General features: G+C 36.6%; 1 protein-coding gene across 1 annotated transcript in view; it reads left to right on the forward strand.

Annotated features, from left to right (window-relative positions):
• Window positions 1–19962, forward strand: part of SBF2 (SET binding factor 2) — a 290062-nt gene that overhangs the window by 120799 nt on the left and 149301 nt on the right. Inside the window, exons 4-6 of the mRNA XM_010563796.1 lie at window positions 8610–8723; window positions 10374–10484; window positions 12879–12984. Coding sequence (XP_010562098.1) covers window positions 8610–8723; window positions 10374–10484; window positions 12879–12984 — 331 coding nt within the window. The remainder of the gene's footprint in view (window positions 1–8609; window positions 8724–10373; window positions 10485–12878; window positions 12985–19962) is intronic.

A 19962-nucleotide genomic window follows, 5' to 3' on the forward strand; every position in this document is an offset into this window, starting at 1 on the left:
ATGAATTGATAAAAGTACAATCCAGATTTCACTTTCTGTTCACATTTTATTTCCTTTGAGTTTCAAATAATGCCTGCCAGCTTCTACTTTCAGAATGATAAAGCTACATCTCATGCTTTGTGTTTTCTAACTTTTCTACTCGTACCTCAGTTTAAATTGATTTTCCTCAGTCTGACGTGAAGATAAACTTAGTTTTTCTCGGCTCAGCATTAATCAAAACTAAATGCACTGGCTTCAGTAGCATATGCCCCCAGCGTGGAGATGTACAGTCAGCATGCCTGGATTGCCCTTATGGCTGAAAATGAGTGGCATATCTAACAAAGGCAGTTCACAGAGCTGACTGCCACAGAGGTGGTTCAAAGACCCAGGAGGACATAGTGGTCCAACTGGGGGGAATCAGAGCCAATGTAAGTGAAGACTGCATGGACAGCTGATAGTCTTGGAGAGTTGGATGACAGTTCAGTGTTGCTTTATCTAGGAGCCTTCAGTCTTGGGGGATAAATGGCAGATTTGGGCATACTTATTCAAGTATTAAGATGGACACGTCCAAGTTCTGAAGATGGGGGTGAAAAGACAGGAGAGGAAGGATAGTTACGGTTGATGTGCACTATAATTTAGCTGCGTGTCAATGGAGCAAATGCTAATGTGTTCTCAAGCTGCTTAAGTCCCTTAACATCAGCTACATTCAGTAGTAGCGAGAATTTTTTATGACAATATTGGTAGGTCATTTTCATCTTTAAAAATTGACTTCAGTTCCTAATGAAGATTTTGGCTAGATTGTTATTTTTAAGTTAAATGTCAATATTTAGAAGCAGAGCTGACATCTTAAAATAATATGATTATTGTGGTAAAATTAGGTTCATAAAAGTTCAAGAGGAAGCCTTAAAATTTGAGGGCTAGATCAGAGCAATTAATATATCTGTTGAATAAAAAAAGATAAGGTTAATATGGGTGAAGTTGGCTGCTGTCCTTTGTTTTCTTGGCTGCCACATCTGTTGCCTTTAAGTGAGTTGCAGTTTTTCACTGAAGTAGCACAAAAACAGTCACCTTTTTCTATTAGAAGTTTTAACATAATTTCTTAAGCTGAAATTGAGGCTTACCTGAAAATCTCTGTTTATGTGCTGATTTTCCACATGCAACATTTAAACACATCCAGTGTCATCCAAATGTGACTGACGGTAAAGATCTTGTACTTGCAGTGGCTTTTATGGAAGTGGGTGGGTGAGAAACAGAAAGATACTTTTTGTAGTCCACTGCCACATGAGGGAAAACCTGGAGTGTGTACCCTTATCAGATATCAGGTAATCCACAAATGTTTTTAACTTAGACATAAATCTACAGGAAATGAAATTAATTCATAGCTACAAAGAGCTATTTGCTTGTTATGTGGATGCTGTAATTATTTTTCTTCTCTGTTCCACGCACCTGAGGCCAAGCCTGAAACCATGAATGAAATTACGTCCGTTTATATTCTGGATTTGTATAAGTTTGGGGTTTTGTGTCCTTAAAGTTTGTTCAGTCAGAGAGAGAAGAAAGAAGGGAATCAACAATAAGTCTGTAGTCACTTAACTGAATTTTTTTTCCTGTGTTTAATAAACTGTCTGACTTAGGATTAACCCTGCATTAGTACTTTTTGCGTGTATGATTGAAGTATCGAAAGAGAATTAATGTGTTCTTGAAACTGTTATCTACCAGTGAACACAGAATATAGTAATATACTGGAAAAGTTATACTGTTGTACAATCTAAATAATATTGTGAAGCTATACCATTAAAAAGATACCTTCAAATACATTACATTAAATGCTTAGAAGAACGTAAGAGTGATCATTTGGGATCAGAAGGAAAAGACATCTTGCATAGTATTTTGTCTCTGTGGATGGTTAGGAGTGAATGTCTAGGAAACAGCAGAGGTACATAGTATGTCCATGAGTGGTCCCTCCTCTATCTCTACAGTCCAAGAACCAACTGAGCCAAATATGCCTGGGGCATGTTCAGTAACCTCTGTGAATTTCATTAACTTGTCCAGTCTTATGACCCTGTACGTGTTTTTATTGCTACCATTCTATAGCAGACAAGTTTCCTAAGTTAAATAACTGTTCCATGAAGATCTACCACCATTCGTTTGTTTTGAACATATTTCAGTTAGCATCCTGATTGTGGTGGTGGTTGTTTTTGTTGTTCTTCCTTAAGGCTAACTGTGAATGACCAGTTTACTTTGGGTTTGGCGTTTTGGGATTTGGTCTGATTTTCAGGTGCCCAGTTTTTTATGTGATATTATTGGTGTCACCAATAAGAAGTATATAAAGACTAAAACTAAGCAATAAGAATAGGACCTGATGCAAAGGACTTTCTAACGGTTTTGCTATCACTCTGATTGGCTGAGCTTTTGTCATGTTACTACTTCTGTTTTGGCAAACCAGGACACAAAATAGCTCCAGTGAAATTCCTTTCTTACAGTCCTTTGATGCTAAGCATGGAAACTAAACACTTAGACTATTCTTGGCCTTACAAGATGTCATCTGAAACTCATAATTTTTAACTCTGAATATGTATTTGTGATCTAAAGTAAACACGCATTGGGCAGAAAATGTCATAGGACTACTTCATATTCACTTTTGTACCTGCTTAAGTTTTGCTAAGTAGTGCATACTGAAGAAGCAGGAGACTGTGATGAAGTTTTTAAATGGTATCAATCATATGTTGTTAAGCTAAGCCTGTGTGCTCTGTATTGTATGCTTTCATAGATTCACAGTGTTCATTACAGTCCCTTTAACATCTCCTTAAATAGACTGGCATGGGTACTGAACTGGGAGAGCTACATGACTGCTCATTGCTTGCTCCATTAGAATGTGTAAATCTTTTTTCCCACAGTAACCTGTGTATAGCGTATGAAGAAAATATTTTTAAGAATAGTATAAGAAAGTTTTTGCTCTTGATCAACACCAATTTAGAGGAAACAATGCCAAATTTTATTACTAAAATTATTCTTTGTTTAATACTTGACATTTTCTAATATCAGCTTTCAAACTCTTATCTCATTACCATGTACTTGATAAAATGCTGCAAACTACCCAGTTGTTCTTACACTTTTTTATAAAAGTAGAGGGGGTTTTAAAGCAAAAGGACACCAATTTAAAGCAAAGCAATGCCTTATTAAATAATAGATGTATAAAACCCACAAGTATTCAATTTTATTAAATCTCTTTCTAGACTGTTGATCAGGGACATCATGCCTGATTTGTTGGTAGGTAACTCCAGTTGTCAGTTACCTTCCTCATTAAAAAATGCTTGAATAATTAGTCTGAATTTTTCTAGTTTGGGCTTAATGCCATAAACATCCCTTGGCTAAACCAAGGAACACATTGTTCTCAGAAAACAAGCAAACAAACAAATAGCAGAGAGATGATGAAGAGTGCTGATCACAGTTAATTTTTCTAAACTATTGGTTATCAGTCAGGAGATTAATGCTGATTTTTGTTTGTTTGGTCATTTTATTATTTTGTGAGATTTTTTTTTCAAATGCTTGCACAAATCCATTTATTAATCAAGCTACTTTTATTGACCAAGCTCATAAACTACAAAGTGAGGCTGTTAGTTCAGTTAGTTGGTTATTGTACGTTCCAGTTTACCCCATCACTTTAGGTCACAAATATGTTAAATGGATGCTTCTCATGATACAAGAAGAAAGGCAAACAGTTGAAATATATGCGCTTGTGCTCTCTCTATTTCTGTATTCTCATTTATTGTAAGAACCTATGAAACTCATTACTATGTTGTGTCAGGAGTTGTATATATATATTTTTAGTGTAGATGTGGGTGCGTACATTCATTAAAATACATGAAAGAAATGAAGTTTAAGAATACATTGGTCTGCTTTAAATGTACAGTACACACAATTTTTTTGGCCAGTCTCTTAAGAGGCCACTTTACAGCTATAGCAAAAAAGTTGAGCAAAATGAAATTGCATCATATGTCTATCAAAACAAGTGTCACCATGTTCTGAGTTTATTATATATTATTTATGCAGGAAAAGGGGACAAAAAAAGTAAACAAATGACCCTGCTGTAAATCAGATAAGATTTTTCTGTTTAAACTTACGATATATCCTCAACCATGTTCTACTTACACAATAAATAAATGCTTGTTTAATTGTATTTTAAAATTTTAAGAATATAATTCTGTATCTAGTTTTAAAATTGGTTATCTTGATTTTTTTTTTTTTACAATTTTTGATCTCATGGGACATAAGTGTTAACATTCATTACTGTGATGTTTTATGTATGTTTTTGTGACAGTTTGGAATATGATGATTTAAAATTGGTTTAAGAAATATCTAAATTTAACAGTTTGGCAATGCTCTTTCTCCAAGAGATGCTGTGGGGGCTAGAAGAAAAAAGGCAATCTTTAAAACAACAGATTCCTATATACCTTCCGTGTTTCAGATGCCCAGACTGTCAACAATCATATATACATGAACAAGGAACCCGCACAATAAAGATTTCTGCAGAGACAGTTTTTGTTAGCTGGGTGATTTTGTGGAGAAGTTGTTCTGTAATACAACAATTACTAATATGTTCATTATCTGGTAGATTTTGTGGAAATACTGCTCTATGTACTTAAGTCAGCCGTAGTTGACAGATCTCTGCACTGTGTTCTCCTTATAACTTTAGAAACCAAGTCAAGATGTGGAAGAAAAGAGGATTCTGGGTTTGGCAGGTGGGGAACAGGACCCTGATGGGCTTCAGTCAAACACAAATGTAATTACAGGGGACCAAGTATCTTAAGCATGGTGAAATCATGTATGATCACAGGTCATCACACAGTTCCTTTCATTAATGCAATTAAATCAGTCTCTGTTACCTATTCCTTAGCCTACTGAAGAGTCTTTTTCAGAACTTTATTAATCTGATGTTAAAAAAAGTTTCATTCATTTCCAATCAAAAGGCAGGAATCTGTTTCAATATTTAATTGAAATTAAGGAAATTCTTAATCTGTTCTACTGTAGTATGAAGGGGTAGCCAACAATCTAGATAAGAGATATCGGGGAAGCACCATAGCAGTATACCAGATACCATTATCATCATCTTCCAACCAATATAAGTGCAAAAGGAAAACTATAATAATCAACTAGATTAAAAAAAAATTAAAATTAAATAGCAGTATTATCTTTCTTCTTATTTAACCAATTTAAATTCATCTTTCAGTTTATGTATCCTTAGCAAGGTTTTCTTTAACACCCAATTATTCTTAATTTAGTTGTAAACTGAATGCTATATTTATAAAATAAAAAGGTACTGAGACAAAAACCCACAACCAACTCTTTTATTTCATTAGTTTTGATTAGAGAATATCTTTTCCTTAGATGAGAAGGGGGATAAAGAAAGACGAAATGTGCATGTGTCTGAGCAAAAGTGTAAATAGAAAGAATTTACAGAATGCTTATGCTGTTAATACTTTACTTGAAAAGTAGGTTAAAAGTCATGTGTTTGAAATGATTATCTACTTAGTCTACTGACTCCTAATAATGTGCCTGCGTGCCTGTCAGAACATTTAGCCATGGAAGAAATATGACTAGTCACATTACATCTTTCCATAAATCTTTTATGACATAAGAGACAGTGTTTTTATAGTGTAAATGATTTATCAATTCAATATTGTGCTGCTATTGTGCCCTTAAAGTTTTAAACTAAATCTAATTATGAATTAATTTCAGACTCGATCTGAGGTTGAGTAGATTTTGTGAAAATGGCCTTTTATAGAAACCTCCTCCCTGTCTGTGCACCCTGTTTTCATTATCTTAGTACCATGTGAATATAGAGAAGCTTCCATATTCCCTTGCCTTTAGAAATGTGAAATACGTTTTAATTTTATTTTTCCTAATGTTGTCAGGGTCCACAATTTGTCAGATAGCCAGAATCGGTTGCCTTTATGCCTAGAATTCATAATTGCTCTTTAGATCAGTTGATACAATAAACTTCTGTTGATTATATGTTTAGTGGTGTATAACCACTAAACTATAATTTAAAAATTTTTCTTGCATTTTTGGTGGCAGGGGGAGAGAACTGTAATTAATGTAAAAGCTTTCCCTGTCAACATTATAATGGATGGAAATAAATGAACAGGTGTGGGACATGTGACTGTTGAGTTATTGTGTTTCTCTTATTAATTTGTGAATCAATTTTAATCTAGAAATGAGATGCAAACTAGACTAAGCATATACACTGCATATGTACTGGTTGCTGTTTAGGTGAAAATAAATGTACAAAGCCAAGTTTATGCCCATATGTATGTATATCGCTGTGCCAATTGTTTTTACTTTTGTATGAAAATATTATACATATCTTTTAATGAAAATAACTTAGGTAATACAAACCTAAGTACTCTCTTTTTAAACCATTTTTACTTGAATGCTGTCCTAGTTTTGGCTGGGCTAGAGTTAATTTTCTTCTTAGAGTGCAGTGTGGTTTAGATTTATAGTTTGAGAATAATGTTGATAACACACTGATGTTTTTAGTTGCTGCTAAGTAGCGCTTCTCCTAAGTTAAGGATTTTTCAGTTTCCCATGCTCTGCCAGCAAGCAGGTATACAAGAAGCTGGGAGGGGGCTTAGCCGGGACAGCTGACCCGAACTAGCCAAAGGGATATCCCATACCATAGAACGTCATGCTCAGTATGTAAACTGGGGGGGGGGGGGCGGTGGTGAGAAGCTCTTTAGCGTAGGTTGACACAGAACTTGAGTGTGGTTGAGCAGCTTCCAAGAGACACACGCCTGTGTTCAGGACACCAGCCTGAAAGGCCAGCTCTGACTTTATGGGTGGAAGGGCAATGGGCAAGGGCTCTAACTTAGATAACTTCACCTGGGGTCAGGTTAGAAAGTAGCTCTTTATCACCGTACAGCTGTCAGTGCGGCTCTAGCTGATACCCAGCTACTGGACCTTTTCAGAGTGACCTTTTCAGTTTGGTGATAGAACTGAGGAGAGCATTTATATAATAAAACACAGGTCTTGGTGTGGAGGCAAAAACGATTAAGTGGCTCACAGATGATGATGATTGCTGCCTGATAGCTGATGTCTTCAGCTGCCACCATTTGGCTCTGACCAAGGCACACATGACTGTGGAGACAGAACTGGACAGGATAGGACTGTTGTTATGTATTTTGTATTGGTAGAATTTAGGTTAATCATTTAGGTTAGTTAAAACAAGTGCTTTTGAAGGAACCTGTTTAGTTTCCAACTAGAAGAACAATTATGCTGTAGGGTGGTGGTGGTCTCCAAACTTTTTTGATTGTGTACTTCTATCAATAATACTCTCACATGCAGCTTGTTGTAACTAAACATTTTTCATAATTAAAACCATTTATTAAGTCAGCTTTTTAAGTACTTCTACTATCATTGCTTTAACTGCTTTTGTTTGGATACATGCGTTTGCTTAAAGGAACCATACATTCTGAATTGAGGTTGTGAAATAAAGCTCATGAACTAGCAGCATTCCTGGCATGTAAGAGCATTTCTATCAGGTTTCTTCCATTTAATAGAAAAGTGATGTTGGATTTTTTTTTTTTAATAAACTGAAAAGATGACTAGTAATATGACAGAAATAGAAGGCAGATATTTCATGCTGTCATGTGGAAATGGAAGTAATTTTTCTCATATTCCTAATTAAGATAATATAGTGATTTTTGCTTAGAAGAATGCTCGGTCAGAGGAACAAATAAAATACTTAGAAGTTTCGTGGGTGGTGTGAGGGTGGGGAGAATTACATGGAAAAATTGGAAAGCACGGACATTCTGTGATTTGAAACCTTAGTCAGTTAAGGAATTTGTCAAAGAACGTGTGGAATTTTAAAAATGAAAGTATTTAGTGACATCTTTAGTTTTGGCTATGAATAATAATAAAATATTTGTGATTGAATAGTAAGCACTGGCAAGGAGGTTGTAGCAACTTGCACAACTTCGTGAACAACTGCAAGTTTATCTACATTGTGCTTTTTTTTAAATTAGAAATTTAGTGGTTCATAAGTTGGAGGGATTTTTTTGAGAAATCTGGACTAGTTTTCTTGTGAAGAAATTCCTTTAGATTCCAAATTCACTGGGTCAGGCTGGAGAGGCCTTTAAAGATAACTTTAGCTGTAACGTTAGTAGAAATTCTGTAAGAAATTGAATTATACAAATATGAATAGGACAACCAAACATTCTTTTGCGAAATATATTATTTCTGTATTTGGAGTATGGTTGATTGTAAAAAATCCAACACCTTGATGTGAAAGAACCCTGTTCTGTAATCCACTTCACTATCTAAAATGTGAAGCAGGGAGCATTTAATGTGAAACATTGTTCTGTTAAACTGCTGTCTCGGAGAACTTTATTTTAGGTACTTTGGTGCATTACTTCCCAGGTGAGTTTTAACAAGTTGAACTACATCTAGAAGCTTTTAGGGAGTTCAGGCAACCATTGGAATGTGCTCCTTTTTGTTGACTTCATTACCAGTTCCAAATAATGCATTAATTTTATTTTCTAAAGCTCTGAGTAATGTTAACTTTTTGTAAAAATGCTAACATTTTAGTTTGAGGTTTCTTTCTGCTTATTAATTGAAATGTTTCTGTTTTCAAGGGAACAAAAGAAATTGAAGGTGAAGAGGAGTCTGGTTTAATTCCACCTGCAGAAGTATTTGCTCCTAAAAGTCTGGTGTTGGTGTCCAGACTAGATTATCCAGAAATTTTCAGGGTAAAGAACTTGCAGTTGCCAATTATAATATATGTCAGCAGACAAATCTGTTTTTAATGAGTAGCAGTGACAGTACTTTTGTTTTTAAACATCTCAGGATTGATTTGGGAATTTAAAAGCAAAAGTAGGCTTAGATTGAACTAGATAAAGTTCAATGTCTATGACAGTAAATAGCCCCTATAGGTTAAAGCAGCCTTTTTTACCCTCCAAGCAGTTTTAAAGCTACATAGAAGATGAAATGGAGATTTTCCTAGGCTCAGTTTACTGTATAATGAAGGGAATTATTAGGACAAAACCAGACTTGCTTAGATAAAAACAAGACATTAACAATATTTGATTGAATTTATAATGGTAAATTAATAGTGAAATCCTAGTTTTCCTCCATATGGAAGGCAAAATCTCAGAGCCTCTTCCAGATCAAATTAAGATGCATGACAGAGATTTAGGATCATGGATTACTTTCAGCTGATGAAATATGACTGATCTGAGATAAATGAAAAGCTTAAATTTTTATTAAGCTAATGAATATTAACAGAAACAAATATAGTTCAGTTTGCAGATCAAAGGAGGAAATCATTCAGCAGTTAAGTTGTCATTAGACATTAAGAATGACTGTATCGAGTGAGATTAAAAGTCCATGTAGCCCAGTATTTTGTCTCTGATAGTGGCCTGTAGCAAATGCAAAGCAAAGTGTGTAAGAATGGGGCAGGCTGTAGAAATGATTCCACTAAATACTTTCCTAATTCAGTGTGAATTATAGTTAAATGACATCCTGAACCAGAGGTGTCAGTTGTGTGGGTTTTTTCATATAATCTGTCCAGTTTCTTAACACAGATTTTACAACAACCCGTGGCAAGGAGTTTCACAGCTTAACTATGTGTTATATGAAAAGTTACTGTTGGAATTATTTCTAAGAAGAGAATTCCTAAAATATTTGCTGATTTATCAAAATTACAGCAGTTAAAAGGCACCAAAAGGATGCTATGGAATAAAGTTATTTATTTTCTTTTTTCCAAAGGCTTCTTAGAACGTAATGTTGAATCATCTTACATTATTAGTAAAAATGATAAAGTTATATCTGTGATTTCTCAATCAAAACTCGATCCATTAAAAAAAATTGAAATGCTGAGGTGTTAATATACTGTTAATTTTAAAATATATTTATATTGAAATAATCAATTAAAGAATATAAGTTAAATAACATATGGAATTGTTGATCCTTGATGCTAGTCTTAAAATGAGCCTCAAAAGCTCATTGATTCATCAATGTTCTACTCTGGAAACCGGTCAGGTTTAGGTCCATAGAATTCAAAGCACAGATGAAGCTATGTTGATTTTATAATTTTTAAAAGTAACTTGTAGTAAAGCACTTTTTGTATAATGAACAAAGCACAAACATTGCATTTCTTTTAAAAAGAATATATCTGCACCTGCCAGCACATACATCCCTTCTAAATAGCCAAGCTAATTTTTTTAAATGAATGATTGCTTCTGTAGCAAATTACTTTGTCTTCAGATGAAAAGTACTTCACTACATTAATAACTATTAAGACACACTTATTTTTAAAAAATCATATATGTAGATCTCTAAGTAATTTGACATCTGCCTTCCCTGTATAGCAGTCTAATATATTTTGTCTACCTTTCTAGGCTTGCCTTGGCCTGATCTATACTGTGTATGTGGACAGCCTGAATGTGTCACTGGAGACTCTCATTGCAAATCTGTGTTCATGCCTTGTCCCTGCTTCTGGAGGGTCTCAGGTAAATGGAAAAAAAGGGTATTTTTCCAGTTAATTTAATTTATGAAGAAAACAAAAAATAAATTCTTGAAATATTTTTGAAGAAAAAAAGATCATAGTTCAGCTGAGTGCTTTCCCTGTGGCCTGTAAGTGCTTTCCCTGTGGCCTGTCTTCTAAAGACAGCAAAAATTCCATTCCAGGATAAGGTCAAAGGGTTAATTTTGTCACTGAGTTGGCTCTTTACAAGGCACAGTAACAAATCAAGCAGTTTGTATAAGTTTAGTTTTTAATAATAATGTGTGTTCAGGAATATTTCTGCTTGCTACATTTTTTTTTTAAAAGGCTTTTTTTCTTTACCATTATTTAACATGTCCTTCACTTTAGTTCATTTACCCATGCCTTTTCCTGGATGCAGTTCAGGATTCCACTGGTTTTTTCTTTGGTAACTCTTTTAAATTTGTATTTTCATAAAATTAAAAAACCAAATGCTAGAAATGTAACTTAAACATGTTTTTTTCAGAGGTAATTAAATATTCCAGGTAACCCATACATTCAAAAATAAGGAAAAAGTTTTCCAGCCAATACACTTCTGCTTTTTCCCTATGCTTTCTGTGAGCAGAAAGTCAGGTTTGTTTGTTGATTTACTTTCAATAAATTATTCCTATACATTTGTGGGTTTTTGACAAGCCAGTTGGGTCTTATTTGCTTGGCCTTCACTTTATGCTGTGACACTACTGGGAAACCGTAGTCTTTATCATGAAACATACCCGGAAACTAAGTACGCAAATGGGACTATTTTAAAGTCAATTTCATACACATTTTCTCACACTTCCCACCCAACCTATGGATCATCAACCTTCTTGAAATCCTACAAATTCCTAATTCTTTTCTGTTTTTCCCATAGCCCTGGCTGCCCTGGAATTTCTCTTAGTGCCGTAAATGGCAAAATGTCCTCTCAGCTTCATCTAGATATACCTTATTGCTCTCCAGGCAACCATGTCTCTGTGTTTTTGCATCCCAAACCTTTTGGTTTTGAAGGGGAGTAATTATATGGTATCTCCTCATCAGAAAGCCTCTTTTCCTGTGGTATTTGAACCACATATTACAGGTTTTGGTGATCCACTTGAACTTCTGGCTTCTCTTCTTTCTTCTTTTTTTTTTTTTCCTTTTCTTTCCCCCCACCCCATCCATAAATATGGCTTTCCCCAGTGGCAATTTCCTCTGCTAGAAGAGAGAGGCAAAGTCGTGCTCCTCTGGCTATTCTCCCTTCTGCTTTCTCTCTTCAAATAAAATGTTCTTTCTGTTCGAACTTAAATTTGCTAGGGTCAGACTATCGTTTTTAATCAGAAATTAAGTTTTTCTTTTTTCTTTCTTAAGCTTCATGCTTCCAGGGTTAAATCTGAATTATATATTCTTAGAATGGGAACGCTCATCTGATGTTTATCTCCAGAATTCCTTGAGGAGCCTCCCAGGTTATTCATGTGTCCACTGTTGAAGTAATCAACTGTGAAATTAGTTATTGACCTGCATCCAGGTCTGCTGCTAAAGTGCTGGGCAAGAGCATCTTTGCTACAGCTCAGGGACTTGCTTGGTTTTAGTGTGGAGCATTTTGGTTTCAAATGTCTGCTATGCAGCAACTAGAGCTTGCTACCTTCTTACATTCAACATCTTTGCTGCCATACAGAGTGGAGTTGTACCACATTCACTGCTTATACAGAGATGTCCCCCCACCCCATGGTAGTTAGTGGTTAGAGGTAACTGGTTGAAATCACCTGCTGCTTGAATGTCATGTGGATTTACTCAGAGGAAAGCAAGAATATTTTGCAGTTACAGTGGTTTTTGGGATGTGATACACAAGTGCATTTCTTTCACTCTCATTTCCTGCCTCTCAGGGAAGGTATGTTCTTGTGCTGGAAAGGTAACTGAAGTTTTAATTCTACTTTAATATGCAGAGCAGGAACATAGGAGTAGCAGAAGGGTCCTCTTCAATACCCATGTATCGCAAGTATGTTCATACTTAAAACATGCATGCAGACGGTAAATATCAAAGAACTTCAGTTAGAAAATAATATCTATTTTTCTGATTTGAATTGGTTTAAAACTTTTTTTCTGAAAGGTTTTTAAAAGTATTACTAAAAATGTAATATTGAATGCCTTCAAAGCAATAATTATTTAACTAATCCGGTGGAAATGCAAGGAAGGCACTATCATGCTATCCATTCAAGGAGACATACCATTGTCCTCAAATTATATTTCAGATCTCTATTGGTCAATTCAATTATTCTTACTGACTTTAAACTTCTGTATGCAAAATAAATTATTTTTTGCAGGATGAATCACTTCTCTGTATGACAACAGCTTGTTTATTCTATATAAATTAAATGTATACTGAATTGAAAAAAAATTCTTTCTACAGAAGCTGTTTTCTTTGGGAGCTGGAGACCGACAACTGATACAGACTCCTCTGCATGATAGCCTTCCTGTTACAGGCACCAGTGTGGCTCTTCTCTTTCAGCAACTGGGTATGTCTAGGTCTGCTTTGAAAGAAAATTCTTTTTTAAATTACAGAATGAGGTATTTTCTGTTCTCATTCAGTTCAAATCATGTGCCAAGAAAACTACACAGTAAATATTAATTCTTTTGAATGAAAGCATGACTAATAGTGCTTTTATCCCCTAATCAGCCATTCATACAACCTTTTTGTACATCCTGCCTGTGGTAAGTTATGTCCTATATTACCTAGTATCTCTAAGTGTACTGTGTGCAGAAGTGAGCCTGGCCTCTTACAAAAACATTCATGTAAAAAGATTGCCCACCCCTTGGATGGTGTACAAACTCCAAACAAAACCTAGGAGGTTAATAATAAAACTAGTGTAACTGAAAAAGGTTAGTAGAAAAGATACCATGTACTGATATTGGTAACTATGTGGAATTCATATTATTCTGTTGTTATCTATTATTCCCTGTCTTTCAAGAAGATGATCTAACAAAATCCTTATCAAATGCTTACTTGTTCATTACAATTACAACATCGTGTCACTGTTACCTGGTGTCATGGTTTCAGCCCAGCTGGTAACAAAGCACCACGCAGCCGCTCACTCACTCCCCACCCCACCCCAGCCACAGTGGGATGAGGAGAAAAATAAAGGCAGGTTCGTGGGTCGAGATAAGGACAGGGAGGGATCACTCACCACTTATGGTCACGGGCAACAGACAGGCTCAACTTGGGGAAGAAACAAAACCAATTTAGTTTACTACAAATCAAATCAAAACAAGGGTATTAGGAAGTAAACCCCAACCTCAGACCACCTTCCCCCCACCCCTCCCTCCTTCCCGGCTCAACCCCGCTCCCGGTTCTCTCTCCCTCCTCCCCACAGTGGCGCAGGGGAACAGGGGATGGGGGTTGGGGTCCGCTCATCCCACCTTGTCGCTGCCGCTCCTTCCTCCTCAGGGGGAGGAGGACTCCTCACTCGTCCCCTGCTCCAGCGTGGGGTCCCTCCCACGGGAGACAGTCCTTCACGAACTCCTCCAGCGTGAGTCCTTTCCGCGGGCTGCAGTTCTTCCCGAATTCCCTGGCGTGGGTCCTGTCCGCGGGCCGATCTTCAGTCACAGACTGCTCCAGCGCGGGCTTTCCCATGGAGTCACGGCCATCTTCAGGGGCCTCCGCTCTAGCACTCCCCTCCATGGGCTGGGGGGACACAGCCTGCCGTCTCACCACGGGCTGCGGGGGCATCCACCTCCTCCCCTCCTTCCTCACTGACCTCGGTGTCTGCAGAGGGGTTCCTCTCACATTCCAAAACTCCCCTACTCACTGCCGGCTCCCCTTCTTAAATCTGTTCTCCCAGAGGTGCTACCACTGTCACCGATTGGGTCGGCCTGGGCCAGAGCGGGTCCGACTTGGAGCCAGGGAAGCTTCTAGCAGCTTCTCACAGGAGCCACCCCTGTGACCCCTCCCCTGCTACCAAAAAAAACCTGTGCCACACAAACCCATAACACCTGGGTACCTTAATACTAATCTCATGTCTCATTAAATTTTAACACTCTGTTAGTCTGCTTTCTGTTGATTTGTGAAGTGACTTTGAAGCACAGACTCGTAGCAGCCATGGATAAGGGTGCAATTAATAATCTTTTCTGAACCTGTGAGCCTCATGTTTAATCTCAAGTAATCAGATGACCTCAGAATATGTGTTGTCATCCGTTGTTCTCATAAATGGACAATAAGAATGGATGCGAACTGGAAGAAGAATAGCGAAGAGGAGTAGGAGCTTATGTCACAGGAAGCAGCATCAGATCTGATGAGGACAATGCCATCTGCTACTGATAAGATTTAATGTATCCTTACAAAAAGAATATTATTCTAAAAGGATTATTATTCTTTTGCTGATAGCAGTTTAAATTAAAAAACATGGCTAACATGGTGTAGATGGTACTTATCCTCACCAGACTCCCTGAGGTTTTGCTTGGCTTATTATGTCAAGATTCGTTAAGATTATTCTGATCAGATTGCAGGCAATGTTTTAAATATGGATAGGCCAAACAACTTTTCCCCTTTTCTGAAAACACAAAATATGGTGTGAGGTACCATAAATACTGTATGATATACCATGTGGTATGGTATATTTGTTCTGTAAGTACAATGTGTGATACCTAAGTTGAGGCAATTTATTTTGGGCAATTTTAGTGAAGGCTGCTATAAATTCACAGTTCTGAAAATGTCAAAGAAATCAAGGCTTTTAGCTACTGCTTAGATATGTTAACTGCCATGTCTTGGCTTTTGTATGGCAAATAGGAATTGAAGTGTTTTGTTACAGGATCAGCCTGAGAAAGACAACAAAGGCAAATAATCTGAAAAGTAATTGTATGCATTAGACTTACAGAAGGAAATTCTGTAAAGACAGAGTGGGAATGTAAATATGGAAGAGGAAACCGAGGACCATCTTTTCCTCTTCAATTTTTAGTAAAAGCATGTCTGCAGAGCGAGCTTTTTTTAATTCCACTCATTGTGTATAAAACTGAATTATAAAACTTGCGTATGAGAATTTAAAATTGCTTTCACACACATAGGATTTAAGTTAATATTATTAAGTTAATATTGTCTACCATCTCATCTTTCTTTTCCTGTTCTCCATTAGCCTTCTTGCTGTAAACAGTCTGGTTTCTATGGTTTTGCTGCTCTTTTGTCTTCTTTTCTTCCCCTGAGTTCCAGTAACTGTTTGGAGGTTTAGTCTTTCTTGCTTTTTGGTGGCTTGTAAGAAGTACAAGTAAGAGTCAGTAAGCCCATGCTTACAGGTGCCCTTTCCAGTTGTGGTGCATAGAAGGATATGAAGATCAGCAGAAGGAGGGGGAGAGAAAGGGAGATAAGGAAGGAAAACTTGCTCATTGCTCACAGTGCTGGTTAGTGACACTTCAGCGGGCCTGAAGGAGAGACTGAAGAAAGTATGTGATTATAAAACTTGGCAAATCTTCACGAAGAGAAGCTATAGGCTTACATCCTGTTTCCCTGAAGAGATCATACAAGTTTGTAGAAAAAAAAGAATTGTCTCAATACCTCTTCTTTTCTGTTGTGGCATAATTTTCTCTTTTACAAGACCATCAAAACTATTAGGAAGAGCTTGTCTAATGGTCTTGTGTAGGTCCTGTTCCTGTCTTTCTCCTGTTCCTTGTTATGATGAGGACAGTAGTAGTTGCTTGGGAACGGGCCTGAAATTAGCTAAGCAATAGGCAAATAAGTTGGCAGGTAGATTTCTCTCTCTTTTTTTTTTTTTTTTTTTTTTGAGCAGCTAATTGAACCCTTTGCAAAAGAGACTTACTTTTCCCATCCTCTATTTCTGACCACTGTGGTTTTTTTCTTTTTTCTCACACTCCCCCCGCCCCCCACAATATGCCTCGGTTCCCAGCTGATGTCCCTTTCAAAGTTTTTGTGTCTAAGTATCTGGGGATAGAGCACAATGGTAGAATTGCCTTGTATCTTTAAGGACACAAATTAAAAAATGTTTGTGTTTTCATAGTGTACATCACTTTACAGACTAGCACATAGTTTCTTTCACGTGTAGGTGGTGGACTGTTGTTGTCGTCTTAAGGCCAAAGTTTGTTAATGCTCAATTTCTGTTTGGATTTACTAAGAAAGAGTTGTTAATACAGCTACATATGTCTGTTTGCAGTGATTATTGAATATAAAAAGAGGACCTGGAAATACGAACAGACTGTTTTAAATAAATTCTCATTTATTCTCACTTTTCATGTAGTTAAAGACAGTGAGTCCAGAAGGATGTGGTAGAACCTATTAGCTCATCCCTTTGAAAAACTTTATTTTTCTAAGATAAGGCTTAATCCTTTCCTCTGAAGATCATAGTCAAGCTTAGAAGTTTTTTGTGCTTTTTGTAACAATATTCACACTTTCTCTATTTCTCTCGTTCCATTTGAACAGGAGCTTAATGCATATTTGTCTCCACCAACCTGGGCAAAAGCATTCTACTTCTGTTGTCCAGTGTGGTGTTTGATAGTTACTTTAATGACAGCTGTTATCCCATCAAATGCTTGTGTTTAGGACACGAATATTGACTAGGCTGTTTGTCAAGTAATGACATGTTCAGTTATTTTTCTTCTGGTACAAGTCACTTAATCCTATTTAAATTATTAATAGAAAATTCAAGAGTAGCTAGAAAAATATTTGTGGACTGTATAAATCACCTTTTTAAAAATAACTCTTTCTTTGAAGAAGACGGGCAGCAAGACAAAATTTACCACTATGAATAGATACGAAAGTAATTTCAACATTTATTTTGAGAAATATTGTGCAATAGTCTCATCATGCTTTTTCTGCTTGGCAGGATAATACTGTGTCAGTGGATGACCCTCCCTGTATTACCAAGTTTGCAGCATATCTGGAAATAGATCTTATTTTTACTTAGGCGTTAAACTACAGTTGGGAAAAACATCCCCAAAGGTTTTAAGCTTAATAATAAGGAACAGCAGTGTTTGACATTTTAAATCATACTTTCTTTTTTTATTTAAAAAAAAAATATATATGGGAATAATCTGTTAAAAGCCAGGCCTGTAGCTGGATCACTACACCTAAAAATGATTTCATCACAAGGATTAGCTGGAAAAACAGTAATCAGGAAGTTACTTTCAAAAATTATCTGTGGTAGCTAGAAGACTTTCAATACTCTTCTATTTCTCATTGTCTGTTAGTAAGATGGTCTGTGTCTACAAAAGCTTCAAAACACAGTAGCCTTCTTAAGGCTCAGAGGAGATTTTGGTTTTATTTCTCTTCTCTTGCACTTTATTAACAATGCATTCCTGTGTTTCTGCCTTAAGCTCTTCTAATTTCTCCAAACTCCAACCCAACTTGCCTTCTCCATTCTGCTGGCAGTATGGTTATTCAGCACTGCCATATTCAGTCATTTTGTATCTGAGACATACACCTCCATCTCCCCAGTGGGCAGTTTTTTCCAAAGAACCTAAGACACAAAATTATGTTGTGGACCTGAGCAGCAAAACAAGAACCTAAGGTTTAACCAGCACTTTTAATTTTTGCATGTTTCAAGGACTGGTAGTGTGAATCATGCTGTTAAGCTGAGCAGAACAATTATGAATTTTTTTTTCCCCTAAAGAATTAATGTTTACCCCTACTTTCCAAACACATGATAGGACACAAAAGACTGTTCCTTTCTTTCCTTCTTGTTTAGTTTCTTATCTGGGCTGTTTTCCTATCCCCTTATTTCCTCTGTTCCATTTCATTTGTGCTAGTTTTCCTCCTCATATCTTTAATTCACTACACAAGTATTTTCAGTAGAGCTCAGACTGACTTTCAGTGTTACAAAGAAAGTAATTATTTAAGTGGCAAAAATGCAACTTTGAAGTAAATTTGAATCTTCTGGATGAAGGCACAAGGTAAGGGTGCTTTTGAATTCAGTGCTGTGTAGAATAGAGATTAAATAGATGGAACAGGATAAAGATGAATGGTAATACTAGGTTGAGACAGGTTGCTTGGCAAGCTTGTCTTTTATTTGTCCAACCTATGATGTAACTTATATGAAAGTGTGTCCTGGTTTCAGCCCAGCCGGTAACAAAGGACCACGCAGCTGCTTGGTCACTCCTCCTGCCCCCTCTGGTGGGATAGGGAGGGGAATCAGAGGAGAGAAAAGGAAAAAAAAAAACAAAACCCCAAAAAAACGGAACCTTGAGGGTTGAGATAAGGGCAGTTTACTGGGACAACACACACAAAAAAAAGTTACAACAACGGTACTAATAAAAGAGTATACAAAAGGAGTGATGCAGAGTGCAACTGCTCACCACCCGGAACCGGACGCTCCGCCACTTCCCCCACCGAAAGTGGAGAGGACTCCCCCAGCCCGCTCCCCATTTATATACTGAGCGTGATGTCACATGGTATGGAATAGCTCCTTGGCCAGTTCAGGTCAGCTGCCCCGGCTATGCCGCCCCACCTCCCAGGTTCCTGTAAAAATTAACTCTATCCCAGCTGAACCCAGGACCAAGTGTTAAACATCATTATCCTTCAGCCTTTTTACATATCAGATATTTTCGATCTAGAAATTGTGTGTATACCATTAGGCAGTATATGAAGCATTTAAAACAAGTACTTTAAAAATAATATATTTGAAGACTGCAGTGTCATTAAATATCAGTAATTCCAGATGTCAGAAGTGATTGGTTGATTAACTTCTAAAGATTGTTACAGCTGCACAAAATAGAAATGCTAAGGCAGATGTGTGTGAGGATGGCAGAGTCGATAAGCAGGGACGTACTTCGGTACAAGCAGTTTAAAATGTTCCACTCCAGTATTAATAGTACTGGTAACATGTTTTTTTAATATGGCTATTCAATTCCAAAATTCAACTCTGTGACTGGAGACTGAGAAGTTCAGCGTATTATTTGTCCTTTCTCCCTACTTGTATGTTCCTACCTTTCTTTAGCACCAGAGCACATACTTCTCTGATACTGCAGAAAGCTGCTTAAAATTAATTAATTAATTAATTAACAAACACTATACAAGCAAATAGAAGTGAATGATTTTCCACATGTTTCAATGGTGGGACACTGACAGCGGTGACTTTTATTGGTTTAAACAGTCATGGAGCCAAAACCCATTACAGTGATAAAACCATTCATAACAAAATTATGGGATCATATATTAACTATCATACCTGTTTATAATTTTTTGGGGTGGACTATCAAAGTGTACAGAAGTAAAAGAAATGCTCTATTTTCTCATTTTTCAGTCACTTGATTTTTTAGGAATTAATGAAGAATGATGGGGGGTTTTAAAATATTTTTGTTTTGATAATGAATATACCAAAATTGTTTTGTGTGTTGAAAAATTTGTTTGGAGGGAAGATCTTACGTTATTACAACAGCAATATTTTAATTATTTTTTCATGAAGGTATGCAGCTCGATCTCTATTTGGAAGTAGACATTGTACATGCAGAGGGATTTTAAACTGACAGACTTGCACTTTACAATCTTGGTTAACTTA

The sequence above is a fragment of the Haliaeetus leucocephalus genome, unplaced genomic scaffold, assembly GCF_000737465.1.
Source record: "Haliaeetus leucocephalus isolate CR32 unplaced genomic scaffold, Haliaeetus_leucocephalus-4.0 Scaffold173, whole genome shotgun sequence".
NCBI lineage: Eukaryota > Metazoa > Chordata > Aves > Accipitriformes > Accipitridae > Haliaeetus > Haliaeetus leucocephalus.